Source organism: Phycodurus eques, chromosome 23 (assembly GCF_024500275.1).
Source record: "Phycodurus eques isolate BA_2022a chromosome 23, UOR_Pequ_1.1, whole genome shotgun sequence".
Taxonomy (NCBI): domain Eukaryota; kingdom Metazoa; phylum Chordata; class Actinopteri; order Syngnathiformes; family Syngnathidae; genus Phycodurus; species Phycodurus eques.
The window spans coordinates 5,409,158-5,427,969 of record NC_084547.1 but is presented as its reverse complement, the minus strand read 5'-3'; the positions used below and the strand labels follow the sequence as shown (position 1 = coordinate 5,427,969).

At 47.6% G+C, this 18,812-nt stretch overlaps 2 protein-coding genes across 3 annotated transcripts; one reads left to right on the top strand and one right to left on the bottom strand.

The window, feature by feature from the left end:
- Window positions 1–206: 206 nt before the first annotated feature.
- ablim2 (actin binding LIM protein family, member 2) lies at window positions 207–11,808 on the bottom strand. The gene is given in 21 exon segments (XM_061669712.1): window positions 207–1,622; window positions 1,811–1,891; window positions 1,997–2,004; window positions 2,126–2,186; window positions 3,097–3,155; window positions 3,252–3,360; window positions 3,808–3,845; window positions 4,139–4,192; window positions 4,454–4,561; window positions 6,293–6,364; window positions 6,655–6,991; window positions 7,075–7,152; window positions 7,344–7,367; window positions 7,369–7,403; window positions 7,490–7,577; window positions 7,827–7,920; window positions 7,989–8,115; window positions 8,191–8,303; window positions 8,533–8,716; window positions 9,385–9,534; window positions 11,645–11,808. Coding segments are annotated over 21 exon segments (1,950 nt in total). The 5' UTR covers window positions 11,661–11,808; the 3' UTR covers window positions 207–1,508.
- A 1,863-nt stretch (window positions 11,809–13,671) lies between these two features.
- Window positions 13,672–18,812, top strand: zcchc4 (zinc finger, CCHC domain containing 4). 2 transcript variants are annotated; one of them, XM_061669032.1, is made up of 13 exons: window positions 13,672–14,369; window positions 14,445–14,563; window positions 14,830–14,912; window positions 15,243–15,515; window positions 15,821–15,901; window positions 16,023–16,095; window positions 16,324–16,474; window positions 16,583–16,683; window positions 17,012–17,133; window positions 17,250–17,325; window positions 17,833–17,884; window positions 18,009–18,147; window positions 18,417–18,812. In XM_061669032.1, exons 1-13 carry the CDS (start codon window positions 14,282–14,284, stop codon window positions 18,508–18,510), a joined length of 1,452 nt encoding a protein of 483 aa, XP_061525016.1. In that variant the 5' UTR covers window positions 13,672–14,281; the 3' UTR covers window positions 18,511–18,812. The 2 variants fall into 2 exon arrangements, with proteins under 2 accessions (XP_061525016.1, XP_061525017.1); XM_061669033.1 differs by lacking the exon at window positions 13,672–14,369 and having other exon boundaries at window positions 14,473–14,563; window positions 14,799–14,912.

Sequence of the window (18,812 nt, the reverse complement as noted above, 5' to 3'; positions counted from 1 at the left end):
ATTCACATGCTTCATTTTTGTTCGATACTATTAATATATGTTTAAAATGAGAATATCAAAACATTTTGAAACAAAAATATACATTTATATTTTAACAAATCTAAAAAATAAGAGAAATAAAATACACATACTAGCAAAAATGTATTTCAATCAAAACTAATAATAAGCACTGTACGGGCATAATGTCAGTGGACAGTTGAGCAGGCTGCGGTTGGATAAAGCACTTTAATGGCGCAGGAATATTAGAAACAGGAAACAGTGTATTACATACAAGGCGCAAAATAAACTTGATATGTATCCAGCTTCTAAAAAATTAAAATTCAATAGAAACATCCCTTCCTGCATATCATAAATAAGTTACGGCGAGCAGCGCAATCTTTGTTTAATATCATATCATTTCAACAGAAAAGAATCATTAGCATGCAATGGCTTGTATAGAGAAATGTATCCAATACAGCATATAGGGAGACGTACTCAGTAGTAGATCCGAACATACATCATGTGTTTTAGTTTTGCAGCACGCCGTGATTCTTTCAAGCAACAAACAAAGCAGATGAAGAGGAAGAAAGAGAGCCCAAACCATATCATATATAAAGTTAGAGTTTTGGATTCACGGCCTCAACGGTCACTCATTGCGGGATCGAGAAAAAAAGATACAGTATGTACGTGTATCGAAACAAATGAGACGGCGAATGGAAAAACGCAAGAAAACAGGACGTCGGATGTTCTCACGAGAATTTTGCAGCCAATCACGGGAAAAAATGTGAAGGAAAAAAAAGGGGGGGGGGAAAAAAAAAAAAAAAAAAAAAAAGAGCCACACTGAAAAGTGAAGGAAGCTTTGTTGACGTCAATGAAGAGACGACGGCATTTTAGTCAGTGAACGAAAGTTTGGAAACGTACAGAACGAAAGCCGGAACATTACGAGAAAAAAGTACGAAAATTGCAAGAACAAGTCGGAAACTAATATTCTGAGGAAAAGTCGTTATGTTCTGAGAAGAAAATGGTACAAGAATAAAGTTGTCGTATAACAAGAAGAAAAAAGTCAGAATGTTATGGTAATAAAATCATATGATGAGAAAGTCCGAAACTTACAAGAACAAAGTCCTGTTAGTACGATAATAAAGTTACAATATTACGAGGAAAAAGCCCTAATATTATGGAGGGACAAAAAAGTGAAAATGAGGAAAAATTGGTAACGTGCGGACAAAAAAAAAATAAATAAATTCCACGGGAATTAATCAGGAAAAAATAGCAAATTTGGATGCAGAAAAGTGGGAGACTTCCACGGCGTTTGACGGGAATCAAGGCTTTTCGGGCTAAATGATCGCGAAAACGCAAAGTTCTGCGCGTTTGACCGCGGGTGGCGCTACAAGCACGGGGCATGCAAACGGTACCGCAGCTGATCCGTAAAGTTGCCGGTCCGACATTCCCACTTGTATTGCACACGGAAAGCTTTGAGCCAGGGGGGCGGGGCCAGGGCGGGGCGCCGATCGCCGATCGGCTCCGTTCTAAAAAAGCCGAGCCCTCTTCTTCAGGTCATTTCTTTTCCAGAGGGCCAGACGGTCGAAGTGATCCAGAGTCATTCCGAACACCTTCCGGAAGTCGTCGGGCGAGAGATGCCTCTGGCAAACCGGGAGAGTCAAAGTCAGCGGCTGCGTTCGGGATTGGGTTTTTTTTCGGAATAGTGAACCGAAAAAGTCCACTTCAAAAGTTCACGATCACATCATCATCATCATCATCATCATCATCATCATCATCATCGCGATCGGGGAGTAGAGAATGAGCTGAACAAGCGGCGATTGACGCTTACCTCCAGTCGGGTGCGATCGACGTCTCTGGGAAGTTTCACTTTTACTCGATTTGTGACCGCCAGCATTTCGTAAGGGTACACCTGGAGAAATAATTGTCAACTAAATTATGTACATTTATCAATACATACCGTGGAATAATAAAATGCAATTGTGACATTTTGCCACGCACAAAAATGACGTCTTACCTTGTACTCTGGGCAATTGGAAAGAAACAAATTGAGAATTAATTAGATGAAGCACACACACAAAATGCAAGCTGTACTTGTAGCAGAAGCCATTGAACCAAAACAACAACAACAACAACAAAATCTCACCTCTCGTGCCTCCCCAGCTTCGGGAGTCTGGATCGATTTCATCCTCAACCATCTCAGCAGCCTTTCAAAAAATATGTAAATATACAGTATATATGAAATAATAAGAAAAGAAAAGAAATGAGACCAAGCTAAATCATTTCAAAATGTTTGCCGCCATGAACTTACAACCGGTACAACTCCATCCATCCATCCATCCATCCATCCATCCATCCATCCATCCATCCATTTTCTGAGCCGCTTATCCTCACACGGGTCGCCGGCGTGCCGGAGCCAATCCCAGCTATCAGCGGGCAGGAGGCGGGGCACACCCTGAACCGGTTGCCAGCCAATCGCAGGGCACATACGAGCAAACAACCATTCACACCTACGGGCAATTTAGAGTCTTCAATCCACCTACCGTGCATGTTTTTGGGACGTGGGAGGAAAGCGGAGTGCCCGGAGAAAAGCCACGCAGGCACGGGGAGAACATGCAAACTCCACACAGGCGGGGCCGGGGATCGAACCCCGGTCTTCAGAACTGTGAGGCAGACGCTCTAACCAGTCGTCCACCGTGCCGCCACCTGTACTACTCAATTAAAAAAAAGAAATATTTTCAAGAGGGTGAATTTAAAAAAAAAAAAAAAAAAAACTGAGATAATGTGGTTGGAAAAGTGCGCACACCCTCTCATCACTGGGGATGTGGCTGCGTTTAGAATGAACCAATCACATTCAAACTCGTGCTGAATGGGAGTCAGCAGTGCACACAGCTGCCACCATTTCAAGCACTTCTGATGAACCCCGAACAAAGTTCAGCTGTTCTAGTCGGCTTTTCCTGACATTTCTTTCGGGATTTGTGCTTACGCTGACCGATATTTGGAACTGTTCATAACTCCCTCCACTTCGACTAGGGGGTATGTTGCCTTTTTATACCAAAACCATACAAATAAAGGCTTCCCTTCAACTCGATGCCTCTTAATATAAACACAGCTCACCTTGTAGATGCCGTTCCTTCCGTAACCAGGTAAGGATGCAGATTTGTGATGAGGAAAATCTGACAAAATATATATACATCAAAATTCATATGGATTTGAATCGTCTGTCTTCTTAATTCGCACCGTGAGCCCAAACCAACAATTGTGCGACTCACTTGGCCGAGAGGTATTCACGGGCAAACTGCAGGTCGACTCGGACGGCCGGTGGTCTTCGGGGCCCATCGGTCCGTCGACGTCACTCTTCAGCGTCGCCCAACTGCTCCTCTAAAAATGGAAGAAAGAAAAAGAATCCTCACAAGGACGAAGACGTACTTCGGCGGGTTGAAAAGTCGCACTCTTACAAGGATATGATCCTATTTTTCCCCGAGATAAAATCGCCACGTTATGGTATAGAAGTCAAAGAAAAAAAGTCACAACTTTTACATTGGGAAAACTTTTACATTGTAGTACATACATATATATATATATATATATATATATATATATATATATATATACGCACAATTTATTTATATTGATTTAGTGTCCTTTTATTATGGAAAATGTGCCTTTATCCTATACATCGTATCATGGATGTTTTTTGGGGAAAAGTACAATTGTTCTTGGAAAGAAAAAAAGAAAATCAGACTACATACAAAAAAATTCCTTTAGTTTAAAAAAAAAAAAAAAAAACGAAGACTCGTGATGGTCAATCTGAAATGAGTCGCCCACCTTGCTATCGTCGCCATCCTGCCAGGACGTTCTGGAAGCTGCAAAATCCGAAAACGTTTGGAGAATGTCACACACAGACCCGGAAAGAAAAGTCACAATCTTACGCCAATGAGATGAAATCATATTTTTCAAGAGTCCAGAAGGCATCGTCGTTTGTCCTTCACGAGCTTGTATCTCCTTGTGAAGATACAGTATGTGTTCATATTTAGCAAGTAGCTACGAGCATTGCATCGCATGTAATTCTGGAGTCTGCGAGGAATGGAGAGCAGAAAAGGGGCATGCAACGCGTCGACCCAGGAGAGGGAAGTGTTAAATAAGAAGTGGACTGTACCATGCTGTTTGTAGATGGGGCGTTTTCTATAGATATTATCTTTGACCTCAGTCTCTGGAAATGGGAATAGGCAAAGAGAGGGATATCGAATGAAAGAAGCAAACATCAGAGAGAGAGAGAGAGAAAAGCATGAGTTAGCAGTTATTTTGGGGATGAGAGAGAAGCCAAAAAACCGCACTGCAGAGCTCGAGTCAACGCAAATGTTCCATTTGCTAGGTACAAAAAATGATTTGCTATCATCCATGCATTCAATTTGCAAATGTGCAATGAGAGGTTATTTATGAGCAGTAAGTGAAGCAGCGGTTTTATGCCTACCTGGGATGTGGAAATGGCGAGGGGCAGCCACGTACGTCGAGGTGGACGACGGGGATTTGCCGTCGGAGAAGGCGGACAAGCTGGGGGTACTGCGGCCGCTTTCGCTACCTGCGGTCGGGAACGGGCGACGGGGCGAACGTTGGACACAAAACGCGACAAAGAGTCGGTTAGCGGGTGGGTGGCCACAGTCGCGGACATTTATGATGAGCAAAGTGTGCAACACGGACGCATTACACTAAGTTAGGGGTTCGCCGACATTTTAGGTCCGGGGAGAATTTTTTTTCAAGGACACTCTCATCATCCTCATGCCAATTAAATGTGCAACGTGCACCTCGTCATGCCATAGCGATTAGCAAGTTGTTAGGATAAAAAGGGAGGAGTTTGTTTTATTGGCCACCGGACTCCATTTTTTTAATGCCGCCACATTATTCATTGCAAAACTTGAGAACCCCGGCGGTGTCACAGGCAAGACATTGCTCGTGACGGCGGCTCGAGACCGCCGACGCACACGGCGGCGCTGCTACGGCGGGCCCTCGCCTGGCTCGTCTGCGAAATTCAGGCTTGTAATGACTAACAGAGGCCTGTAGATGGCGGCGGTGCATCACTTCGGATTTGACATCAGCACAGCTTTTGAGGAGAAGTGAAAGATTTGGGGTGAATCGCGGCACGTCACGACAACTGCACGGGGGAGAAACGAAAGCGAGGGGGAGAATAGAAAGCGAACGAGGAATGCAACGTACGCCTCTACGAGCACCCCAGAGGTCGCGACACGCTTGACAAGTCCCCACGCGGATGACCGGACAGCAAGCGGAATGAGAAAACCGAACGGACCCGACGGCGTTAGAAAAACCGGCTCACCGTTCCACTGAGGCGGAAGGACCCAAGAGAACCGATGTTTTACCATCAGGGGAAGGGAAACCGACACGCAAGGATGTGCCAGGTCGGGGGTCTCGTTTAAACCCTGACAGATTTATTAGGATGTCATCCTTCGAACAAAGCAGCGGTTAACAGTGAAGTTTGCTCAAAGGTCGTCTTGCGTCACAGCACGCCATTGTTCGAGCCCAGCGGACCCCAAAGGGAACGCAGGCAATGGGAGATTTGCTGGCGGCAACGATACGCTCGCAGCCACGTGGCATCTGTAAAGCTGAAGGCGGCGGGCATACGAATGGGCAAGACGGAAAGATTTGTTTTCTCCGTTCAATTTATTAGATTTATTTAAAAAACATACTATCCTGCAAATATGCAGACACCGTTTTGATTCACGATCACAATCAAAAAATACAAATTCATTTCATGGTATGATAAAAAGATACACAACGAAGGCCTCCCCCGCAGTAAACGCCTTCATCGCAGTATCTATTATTTCGTCATCTATTATTTGAATTCAGTATCATTAGTTCTTTGTGGGGAAACAAGCAGTTGTAGAAATGAAGCCCCAATAGGTTGATGCGCTCTCATCGTTGCCACGGAGAGAAACGCAACTGAGCAGGAATGCGGATCAGCGGGGTCTATCGTACACGTTGTTTTGATTCTGTAGCCTTATTTTGTCCTGGAAAACGTCAATATGCACACACACAAATAATCCTCCTTAAATCCGTCCAGTACATTGTGACAAAATGTCCTTGTATGTATCTTACCCCTTGATTAGAATATAGATCGGACTGTAAAATATATGATTTGAACTCCGTATGCTCTCAGCGCTAACTGATGCCGGGTCCGCTCTGCAGCGGCGCCAATAAACGCGGAAGGCGCTCGTGAAAGGATTCCGAGGCTTTTCGGGAGCTTTCGTCCGCCCTCCGGCAAACTGTCCGCCGTCTGTCTGCATGGAACGAGGGATACCTCGGAAGTAAGGGATGAAGTTGTGCCGCTGCAGCACGGACAAGGTGGTCGGGTTGAGGTGTGACGACGCCCCTCGACCGCCGCGCCACCCGCCGCGCTACGCCCTTGGGGCCCCTGGCGATGGCGCACGGGCAAGCCCCGGCCGAGCCGCAGGTGACCTCGAGCGCACCCGGCCACTCTACTTCTGGTCCTGAATGTCAAAGGTTTTGTCACAGAATGAGGAAGAGTGCAAAAGGACGATGAAGGTGCACGGTCGACCCGTGGCCATCAAAGAGGGACGGAACATGAACGCGTACAGAACAGCGCCAACCCTGGAAACCGGCGCGATAAACGCAACGACGAAAGCTCGCCAACGGCGGTACCTGGTCGGCTGTTGTTCTGGGGGGAACGGGACGGAGTGTACCGTCCGTAGCCCCCCGCGGAGCTGTTGGAACTGGGGCTGGAGGGCCTTCGCTGACAGGGTGACTTCTCCCCGTCGCCCTGGACGCGCAAGGCCGGGAGGAAGCCAGAATCAACTTTTTGCGAGACCGTGGACCCCAACAAAGGCTCGTCTACCTCGCCATAGTGCCTCTCTTCGGACGGGTTGCTGACGTAGGGCGAGTATGACAGCATGTCCGGCCGGTCTATGTTGTAGATGGCCTTGGTCTTGGGAAGGGCCGCCAGGTCCTTGTAGTCCAGCAACTCTTCTCCGAGCTTGGCCTGGCAACCGAATCACGTCGGCCAATGAATGAATTGTTAATCGACGGCGGGAGAGTCGAGCGGAGTTGCCGGAAGGGTCTTACGAAAATGACTCTGTTGGGAGAGCCTGAGGCACTGGACGCCGGGACGGACGTGACGCTCTCAGACGAAGTCCGAGTCACCTGGAACACATTGGCTTATTTGTAGAAGCGAAATGGCGCCGTGCCCCAATGAATCCGCTTACCCTCTCACACAGTGTGTGTCAGGAATTTTTTATCCTGAAATATCAAACCTTTTTCGACTGCGGTCTGGCAGTCGCGTCGCGTCGCGTCGCCCCCCCCCCCCCCCACCCCCCCAGGTGCCGGGTCCTTACCTTACTCTTCTCCTCCTGCTTGGCAGGCTTGTCTGCAAGGCGGATGCCAGATGGAAGAACCTGCAGGAGAAGGACGGCTTTTTAGTCCTCGGTGACAGCCGCCCGCCTACATTTGAGGAGACCCTTCGAAAGTCTTCTGGCGCTACCTTGGAGGTACATCTCTTCTCCTTCCGCAAACATCTGCTCACAACGGGCACAGCGGGCACACGATGGATGATAGTGCTTCTCTCCGGCCTGTTGAGCGACAAAAAAACAAAAACAAAAACAAGATGTTGACGATTGGAGTACGGAGACGTGGTACTGTCGTCTGACCACTAGGGGGAGCCGTGCAGTAGTCTTCGGGAAGCGTGTACGGCCACTGAGCTCGTCACAGTATCATTAGCAGGTTGCGACAGAGATGCAGAGAGACTGGAAGAGTCACAGAAAGGCAAAGAAGGGCGACGGGTAGATCGACGGCGGTATTGCAGGCGAACAATGCACGACCTCCAAGACTTTTCCAGTGATGTACTTCTTGCAGCTCTCGCACTGGATGCCGAACATGGCGTGGTAGTCCATCTCACAGAAGGGGATCCCGTCCCTTGAAAGAACAGGAAGGAGGCCGTTTCAAAGCAACAATTACAAACGAAACGCGGTCGGAGCACTCACTTGCTAATGTACTCGGCATTGAGGACCTTGTTGCACACTTTGCACTTGAAGCAGCCGAGGTGCCAGTGCTTGTCCAGGGCTGCGAGGGACTGCTCGTTCTTAAACTCCTTCCCGCAGCCGCAGCAGTCTAGGCGGGAACCGACAGCGCGCTTGACTTTCGGGAGGTACGCGTGCACGTGCAAACCGAGAAGCCGCTACTGACTGTGGACAGCCTGGATGGGCGCGGGGCTGTTGGCGGGAAGAGGCTGGGTACAGTTCTGGCAGATACACTCCTTCCCATTGAAAGTCACTCGGTCGCCAGCTGGAAATGGCTGCCTGCGACATAAAACCTTCATCATGCGGCAGACGGAGACAAATGGAGAGCCCCCTCCGAAGCTCAATTCACCAAGTTCGACGCAAACTAGATGTTCCTATGATAAGACAGAAGACAGCTTCTCCTTGCCCGCGTGCGAGGGCACGAGACTTCAACCTTTCAGGGCGAAAGGTTTGCCCGCGTCCCGAGGAAAACTGAGAAAAAACACGGTTCGGTTTTCCGGTTCCTTACTTGCAGGAGGCACAGACGAAGCAGTGCGGGTGGTAGATCTTGCCCAGGGCGGAGACCACCTCTCCTTCGATGAAGTCCTGGCAGCTGAAGCAGCGAGTCCCGTGCAGACGCTGGTAGTCCAGAGTACACAAGTACTCGCCCTGTCGCACGAAGAAGCCTCCGTTGGCCAGTTCGCATCCACATACTGGCGAGGGGCAAACGACAAGGCGCTCGATTACTTTCACAATGCCGCCGGTTGGCGGCAAGTGGATTTTTCTGCTATCTGCACTTTACTTTGACTAAAGCAAGCCTTTCGTGTTTCCTTCCAAGCCGAAGTATTTTGCACACAAATGCAAGCCAACTCGAAGTCATGTGTGAAGGTTTGTGTTGGCTTTTCACAAGAACGTGAGAGGTATGCACTGTGCGTCTCACACGCCGGAGTTATTCTGCCACTCCTGCCGCCGACAGAGATGGGAACGCGCTGAGCTCGGCGAAGTTAGCGAGTCGACGTGTCTACATCCTTTTGCACTTTCCCTTTATTGGACTGACGCTCACGATGCCGCTACGCCGATGAAGTAACGGAGTAAGGTTCCCGCGGCAGGCAAAGTTAGCGAGCCGGCATGTGATTCCAGGCTCCGAAGAGGACTCGTGTTTACTACGCTGCTTTGGTACGTTGAGAAAAATGGAGTTAGGTTCCCCTGGTAGGAAACGTTAGCGAGTCAACATGTCGGCATTCTTTCAATTTCAGTCATTGAAGAGCTGATGTTTTTACGTCCTGGACTGACGATCCAGACTGACAAATGAATAACGTTAGGTTCCCAAGAGCGCCGACGTTAGCGCCTCCACTGCAACGTGACAGTGAGTGGCACACACCTTTACACACGAAGCACTTGATGTGGAAATGTTTATTTTGGACTCGCAGGGCCTCCCCTTTGCAAGGCTTTCCGCAGTTCTGGCAGGCGACGGGACCTCGTCCTGGTTTCTGCTGCGCCACCGGGCTCGGCACGGCCTGCTGCTGAATCACTAAAGGGCAACACGCACGCGCACGCACACGCGCACACACACGCACGCACACACACACACACACACACACACACACAGTGATGTTAAGACTGTGTGTGAGGAAACACACGTTCTATGCTGCCGGAGCCGCGTTTGCGAATGAGGTTTGCAAGGAACCTGCCCCGAAGGGTTCGGCTTAATTGCCTTTATTTTCACAGCAAACCGGTCTCATCGCCGCCTTCGTGATTGGACATACCCCAAAGGTTCAAGTCCACTTGTGAATGGGGACCAGGTCCGACCTTAGACAGAAAATAAATGTCGAAGTCTTTGGACTCGGCGAAGCAGCATGTGGCTCATTGCCCACATTTAAAGGGGGTTCTCTACTCTCTGTGGTTCCCCGGTATTCATTGCAGTCATATAAAATGTAGTTTTCAATTTTCCTTGATTTATTGCGAATAATGTGGCCCACAAACGCAAATCGTGAGCATCGTGTTTTTTTGCCAAATTACCAAAATTGTAAATTGCCTTCGCTTTGAAAACCAATCCGATACTGCAAGCATTTTTGTCCCCAACACTCCTTTTAAAAGGAATTGAAAATACTTGAACAAAAAGTTTTTACTGGCTTTGGGTATCAAAGCTACTATTGTGTAATAATATAAGGCGATCATCGATTTATATTGTTTGGCAGTCACGGCGGCCCGCCGAGGGAAAACAGTACGAAGTGGCCCGGACCGAAAATGAGTTTCACCCTCTTGGTCTCCTCTATACCACGAATCCCCTTTTAAAGATGCCAGGCTATACTGTATGCCATCTCTAAAAATAGGACAGCCCATAATACTCAACAGCATTCCTGTTCGTGAACTATCGGATATGGAGGCGTGGTCCGACGCTGGCATTAGCAGCAGGCAACTTTAACTGGACTTTGCCGTCTAAAAACGAGCGCAGCTCCGAGAAGTCCAAATCCATTTTTTCGTAAGCGTAGAAGAACATTTCGAGAAAGAGATGCTTCCCGGAAACGGCCCAAATGACTCTAAAATGGCAGGCAGCCTTCCGGCATCTTCAGAGGGTTTTTTTTTTGCACTTCTTCTCATGATTGACATGTCAGGCAAAACTCCATGTTGCTCACGTGGCTCGCAATTTATCTTTCAAATGGTTAGCAGCCTTGTGCGACAAGCGGAGGGCGATCAGAGGAATATCTTACGGGGGCCGATGTCACGCTGAAGCACGAGCTCGGATATTAGAGGGGCTGCCTCTGCAGAAATGTTGACGTCTCAATTTAAGGCTCTCGTGTTTGGTTAAACCACACCTGGAATGCAACTAATTCTCTTGCCCTGCTCACCCCCCGACATCTGGATTTTGGCCTGTTTGACTGCCCCCGCCCTCCGCCCCCTCCTGCTCAGAGAGGGGCGAAGTGACGATGGGCAAAGTGAGGCTGTTGCCATGGAGGATGCCCGTCCCCTTCAATAAATCGCAAAATGACACTTGCACTGCAGAGATTCTCCCATTACTTTTACATTGCTTGAAAGGATTTTGACAAATAACCGTAAATACGACGGATGCCCGAATCTAAACGTAGGTGGATATGACTCAGGAATAAAGCCTTGTGCATTGTTGTCAGCTCTTGAAGCAGAGCAACAGTCAAAACACAAGCCAAGCAGGTTGAACGAGGAAGGGGGCCAAGGAAGTAAAGACTTCATTTCTTATTTTGACTTTGTTTTTGTTTTTTAAATAAAACAATTTAATTAAAGAAAATGATGTCAAATGTGTGTTTATGTTTTTTTATTTAGCATTTTTTTTGGGGGGGGGGGGGGGGGGGAGAACTATTTTATGTAAAACAGGAGTGCAGAACATTCGGAGATTTAACATACAATAGTTGTAAGAATAAAAAAAAAAATAGAAATATAAAATGAATATATTATAAAATAATTATGATATCAAATTTGAAAAACAAAAAGACATTTTTGTATTTCAATAAATGTAAGCATCTAAAAATAATTGGAACCTGACCCAGAAAGTGCTCCACACTTACATAACAGGAAGCCCGTCCTGCTGCAGGTGTGTCACACCCCCCAAAAACAAATCCCCAAGTGCTTTTGTCTTTTCTACTCACACGCCGCGCGCTCATTCTTACCCGTTTCCTCTGGCATTTCAACGGATAAAGTCCTTGTTTTACTCGACGAGATCCAAGCAACCTTCCCGGAGCTCCTGGATTGTCCGCTATGCAGCAGTGGTGTAATAATAAATGAGAGCGTGCCTTCTATCCTGAGCTCTGGAATGAGCTGTGGGTCATGTGACTTTCTCTCTCACACTCTCGCTCTCTCTCTGTTATTCCAGACGCGGTATAAATAGAAGCAGATGGTGCGCAATGAGAATGACACTCGGGTGGGTGGGGGAAACTTTTTTTTCCTATCGGGAGGGGCAATTTGCTCCCCTAAATCGGGGGTTTTCGAACTTCCAGGGACCCCTTACTGGGGAGGAATTTCCCCAAGGATCCCCTCACAATCCTAAAGCCAATTAAACGCAACTGCCGTAGGAGGTAAACGCGGTTGCCTATTTTTAAGAAATGTAACGTTGTGATGACAAGTTCACGTTTTAGAGAAAAATACTGCAGTGTCATGAGAATAAAGTCCGATTTTTCCAACATAAAGTCATATTATTATGATGTAAAAATTAAAATACTGTACATCGTAGCAATCTCCAGCAACTATAGCTAGGTGCTAGCAAATGATCCGCCAACAGGCGAGTCCTTCATGGACAGCTTGTCAATGCAAGGCATGCTAACACTAGCCACACGCGCTAGCCACAAGCTCAGAAGCTCGTGGTGGACACCAGGGGGAAAGAGGTTGGATTGTTGTGGGATCAAACACGTTGACAACGGCTAGATTGTCTTATTCTGTCTGGGGATGCTTGCTGGGTGGGCGGCCATTCCTGTTGGGTACGCCGTCCACCACCCACGGTGGCTAAACCGGAACCCAATCGTGGATACCAAGGGCAAAAAAGCTCCCCTTGTGGGCCAACCAACCACCTAAAGGGGAACGAGCTCCAAGGACCCTGTCTGAGGATGGCGTTCCTGTCAGGGATGCCAGCCCCCACCGGCAGTGGCAAAACCAGAGCCCATCGGTGGACACCAGTGGTAAAGAGCTTGAATTGTGGGGGAACCAACACCGTGACAGAGATCAAGTTTGCCGTACTCTGTCCGGGGCCGCTTGGGTGGGCCTTCCTGTCGTGGACACCGCCCGCCACCTGCGGTGGCATCCTACCCGACCCAATGGTGGGTACCGTGGGTAAAAAGTTTGCATTGTGGGGAAACCAAACATCTTAAGAGGCGCGAGCTTGTATTACCCGGTCTAGGGCCGGTTGCTGGGAGGGCGTTCTTGCTGGGGTCACCATCCGCAGTGGCAACATCAGAACCCAATGAAAGAGCTCAAGGGTAAATAGGTTGGATTGTTGTGGAACCAAACATCTAGACAGGCTGACACATTCTAGGAAATATTTGTTTTTGCATTGACTATGGTTTCACAGCATCAATAACTCTATACAAGAAGCTAGCTCCAACCAAAATGTCTTACCGGTGTTGCTCATGGTGTCAATCGGATGATGCGCTGTAAATAAAGAGCCTCTCCTCACCGGTCCAGGATGAAGGATCCCAGCAGCTGTTGCGCGCCGCCCATTCACCACCTTACGTGGGTGCGTGGGGGAGTTATTCGTTGGGAGGGACCCACGGAGGGTCCTGGTGGCTCCCGGTTTGATGTGACTGACGTCTTATGGCCCGGAGACACTGCGGCAACGCCTCTCTAACGCAGCCAGCTTGGGCGTGAACGTACTTCGCGAAACAAGGCCTGTAAAGACACAAATACAAGTCCATGAGTTTCCTTGGGAGACTACTGAAATAAAAGCACAGCATTTATTGTTCATTATTAAATACACCTACACGCAAAAAATATTGCATTTTACTGCTTACAATAATTGCTCTTAAAGGTAGCCTTGAGTATGGAAAAAGAACATACATTAAAAAATATATATATATTAATTTCTCAAAGATTTTACGCTGAAAGGACACTTCCAGAACCTCCTGGATGGAACAGCAGTGAAATGACGACTCAAACTGACAAAGTGAGGCGCAGGCCTTGCATGGGAATTGCAGTCCCCGAAGGAACGCAACTCCATTCGTTTAGCATAGCGGGCGGCATATTTGGACTACAAGCTCGGGGGCATAACACTTGAACTGTCCCAAATGAAAAACAAGCTACGCTAGCTTGCTAGATAGCCATGCGTGTATGTATATGCGACCACAGTTGCTCCTCGCTCTCCTTAATAGGAAGTAAACTACAATTCATGATTCAAACAGAGTGAAGAGTGACGCGAGCCGAAGCTAACTACAGTAGCTAGGGCGAAATGTATGCTAAGCAACTGGAAGCAGAAGTCACTTTGGTCATTTGACTTACTCACTGGTGCTTATCCGTGACTGTTTTTATTATTGTTTATTTTGGATTATTTGTAGTTGTTGTATTGCGTTGTATATTTTGTTTCACTTCTGATTTTAAAAAAGCAAATACGTTAAAAAAAGAAAGGGGGCGGGAGTACCCGGAACTCTTTTCTGCTCATGTGATTCGTGACTGTCCAATGACAAACAAGGCCACGCCTTCCAAACGGAGACGTGGTTGCAACTTCCAACCTCGGTCTCGTCAAGTCTCTAACATGACTCCACACGTTTAATCGTCTTATATTATAAAAGTGTTACATTTTGTAATAACTACCCGCTTACCACATGGATACAGTCGGGCTGGACGACAGCTGTTTGGGATACGAGGTTATTCTTTCGGAGGGCGACAGATCAACGCCGCGCTGCCCACATGGTAAACAGGAGTCCAGACCCAGCTAATCGATCGTGAGCACGAGCGCTTGCCATGACATTTGCATTTGGTTTGCAGGACCAACTTTGTTATTTGAGAAAGTCGGGAAACGTGGCGAGGGAGGAAGGAGGTTTTACGCGTGCTCGGCTTGCAGAGACCGGAAGGACTGCAACTTTTTCCAGTGGGAGGACGAAAAGGTAGACATTTGATAGAAAACCGTTTTGTTTTAATTAATTCAGTCAATTTAGGGAGTGATTCACAAAAAGATGTGACGAACATCGCGTGATTTTTGCTTTTATGATTCTCGTGGACTCATCTATCTATGCCAGGCAGAATAATGAAATGGTCACCCACCACATGCTAGAAGGTCCAATTAGCCCGCGTACGGAGAACTGAGACAATGTGCAATATGTGCCTTGCTTGTCAATACAGAGTTTGAATGAATCCTCCGCTTGGTTTGAAGGTGTCGGAAGCCAGAGAGTTGGCCAGGCAAGCGAACAACAAAAGGCAGAGGGCCCCCTTCAGCCAGCAGCAGTACAGCGCCAGGTAAGATTAACGGCTATCTGCGGGCTTAAAATGCAAATGTTCTCATTTTGATTTTTAGGATCTCAGTGCAGTATTTTCGAGACATCTTATGCTTGCAATTGTTTTTCTTTCACTATACATAGGATAAATATAGGCTTGAGTATTGTGATATTGTCTGTCTACATGTGTTGCTGCACCGTTTGCGATCAAATCATCCTTAGAAGGCGTCCATGTTGTAACAACTGTAGCATCGATGACGTTTCGCATTTTGTGTTCGCATTCAACTGAAAGAAAAATGAATAAATCAGCGGCTAGCTGGCAGCCAAATGTGACGCCGCGTCGTCCCTGAAGGTTCCGACAGTTTATCTCCCTCCCGCCGGATGAAAAGAAGTTCTGTCAGGATTGCCAGCTCCTCCTCCTCGCCGACGAGATGGACGCGCACGCCGGGCACGCGCGCGTCCCCGTGGCCGCCGCCCTTTTGAGGCAGCCCAGCAGGCTGCTGCGTCCCCTGGACGACAACAAGAGCTACGCCCAGTATCTGTTCACCGAGCGCACTGCCCGCTTCCTGCTGGGCACCCTGGCTGCCCTGGGCTACAACAAGGTGCTATGCGTGGGCACGCCCAGGTATGTGACCGTTGAACCCGACGCGGTGTTCCCCCTGCTTATTTATCGCAGGGGTTACGTTACGTACAGACCCCACCCGCGATAGAGGAAAATCCAAGAAGTAGCGAAGCTTTATGCGTCACACCAGTCCGAAATGCGCACGTGAGGCGCAGATAATATTTTTGTCCGCCCGAGTCATCAGCCGCACTGCAGAGTGTGTGTGTGACTTTGAATGTGTGTGGCTTTAAAAGGCGGGGCCTGTCCTTGTGAGTGACACGGGAGTCGGTGAATGAGAGTGTAGAGTAAAACTACGGGACTCTTCCCAGACTCCACGAGCTGATCAAATCGGGAAACGCGGACGGAGCGGCCGAGCCGACGAAGAGCCTTCTGCTGGACATCGACTTCAGGTGGGCTCGCGCGTAACCGTCGTCGGCAAGACGCACCGTGTCGCCAGCTGCGAGGGAGCGCTGCGCACGTCCGTCCGTGTCGCGCACGTGACAGCAATCTGCGGTGTTCTTCTCTTCTCAGATATGCCCAGTTTTACGGCCGAGATGAATTCTGCCACTACAACATGTTCAATCATCACTTCTTTGATAGCGAGGTAATTAACAGAGGATGCCCAATGCAGTTTGATGGTTTTCTAAGGCACAAATATAAACAGAAGATATTGAGTCATGTTTTTATATATCATATTGCAAATGATTCTGGGATTCCCGACACTGCCGGTCGACTATATCAACGAGCCGCATGCTTGCTGATATTCTTTCGGTAGAGTATCGTATCGTAACGATCGTAGCGATGAGTCGGTAACGAATGATCTTCTTCGCAGGCCTCGAGTGCGGCGGTCCGGGCCTTCCTCAGAGAGTCGGACGGGGAGAAGGCGGTCACGGTGGCCGACCCTCCGTTCGGGGGCCTGGTCAAACCCTTGGCCGACAGCTTCTCTCGTATCTCGCAGACTTGGAGCAATCGGCAACGCGCTGGTCAGTGCATTTTTTATTTATTTATTTTTTTTTTTAATATTTATTCGCCGTCCTGAATATTCTGCTACGGGGAAAATATTTGACAGGTTTTCGTTTGTGTCTACGCAGACGGCAGTAATGTCGACATGCCCTTGGTGTGGATCTTCCCGTATTTCATGGAACCTCGCATCTTGGCCTGTTTTCCCTCTCTGACCATGCTGGACTACCAGGTCAGGGCGGCCATTTTGAGAAAGCCTGCGGTCGGTCGACTTTACGAAACGTAGCTACTTGTCCGTGGCGTAAATGTCGCTCTATTGCCTGAACCCCCATTATATCCCGCAAGTAATGACAACATATACATAGTGATTATAATGCAGTAAAAAGTCAACGTTGTTCCCTCCATATTAAAGGGTGTTTAAAGGGCGTGGGAGCGTTAAAACATTGTTTCATAATGCTTTTTGTTTGGCAGAGAAGTTGGAAACGTATCCTCTGCAATAAATGGGGCTTCGATGTCATTGAATTCTCTTTATGCGGACTTGGTTGTCCTCGTTCTCGCAGGTGGACTACGATAACCATTCCCTGTACAAGCACGGGAAGACGGGAAGGAAGCAGTCTCCGGTCCGACTGTTCACGAACATCACCCCCGCTGAAATCGTCCTCCCCGAGGAGGAGGGTTACAGGTAGTCCCGTATTCTCCCAAAAAGCAAAAAAAAAAAAAAAAAAAAAAAAAACCAAAACAAAACTTCCTGAAGGTTTTCGGGAGCCACGACAGCGCTTCTGCTTCTCGTCCCGCTAGATTTTGCGCCATTTGCGAGAGATACGTGGGGCGCCTCAACGGGCACTGCGCCGAATGCGACGTCTGCCCATCCAAGGTAACTCGCGGCCGTGACTGACCTTTTGTCACCGCTGTCCAATGGAAAAAGAACAACGGTAACCATGGACATTTGCCGCCATGACAGAAGTAAAAAAAAAAAAAAAAAAAAAAAAAAAGACATCATCATGAGTTCGAGGTTAATCTTTGAATTTGAATAAACTCTTACTTTGCACCAAACAAGGACAAAATTACAATGTTAGGGTAGAAGACAAAGTTATGAGATTTAAGTTGGACTTTTGAGTGAATAAAGTCAGCGTTGTATGCGGGAGAAAGTTTATTTTTAATTTTTTTAATAATAATATTACAAGCATTACTACTGTACGAAGAAAAAGAATTATGAGCTAAAGTTGTCATATGGCATTTAAGTTGTACATTTGAATGAAAAGTCTTAATTTTACAAGAATAAACAATGGGGGGAACGCAATGTTACGAGAAAAAGACGAAGCGATGAGACCAAATTGGTCAGTTGACTGAAAATTGCGTCCGATTTTTGTTCTGTTTCCAGGACGGCCGCCAGTGGAAACACTGCGCTCTGTGCGGGCGATGTGTGAAACCTTGTAAGCGCACGTTTTTTTTTCCCCGGTCTTACGGTCCATGACGTAACGAGACTTACATTTCCGACGCAAGTTTGCAATCCAGACGGCTGGAATGACCTTTTATCTCTCGCCACCCTCGACGTAGCATGGCGACACTGTCAGTCGTGCGGCCGCTGTGCCCTCCCGGACCACCCGTGTGACCGAAGCCCAGGCGCCGAGGGTTGCTACAACTGCGCCAGCCCGGCCCACAAACGCAAAGCTTGCCCTCTAAAACACGTCAGCAGGCGAGTGCACATTCATCGTTCAAACGGCACAAAATGTTACACGGACTTCAACTTTTTTTCTTATTATTGCATTTTTTAAGTACTGTTTAGTTGTATTTAAACGGTTAAGGATACCGCACCAGTGCTTAGTTTTTTGGAACTGTTTGTTTTCAAACATTTATTCAGATACAATTCGTGTTCACGTTTATCACATTTGAGTTGAGTCATTATTCAGGTGGTGGTTTTTTCGTTTCGACATTTATTCCTGACTTTTGATTTCCATTCCGCAGTCGTAGGTCCGCATCCAAGAAAGGACGCGTCGCCCGGACCAGGCAGCTCGCAAAACTAAGCGCGCGTAGCGGCGGGATGAAAAAAACCAAATAAAAAGATCTGACCAAAAACGTCTCTTGCTCTCACTTGCCACTTTGGTCAGGTTGAGCGTTTTGACCAGCGGGGGGCAGTGCACTACTTGCCCGGCTGAAGGCCGGGATTTCAGTGCTCTTGATTCAACATATTTTATTTTAGCGTTAATTTATTCGTAACGATTAATAAATACCAGGGATGTCCAAACCTTTTCCACTTAGGGCAAAAAAATGGAAGGAAGAGATCTACTTCAGGTCAACATATGCTAAGCAGTTGCAACGTTCGAAGTGTATACATTTTTTTTGTTTACGAAATTGGTTATA

Coding starts and splice junctions, on each gene's coding strand:
- zcchc4 (XM_061669032.1), top strand. CDS start 14,282: ATGGATACAGTCGGGCTGGACGACAGCTGTTTGGGATACGAGGTTATT. Junction 14,564..14,829: donor TCCAGTGGGAGGACGAAAAG/GTAGACATTTGA, acceptor CTTGGTTTGAAG/GTGTCGGAAGCCAGAGAGTT. Junction 16,684..17,011: donor TGACCATGCTGGACTACCAG/GTCAGGGCGGCC, acceptor TCGTTCTCGCAG/GTGGACTACGATAACCATTC.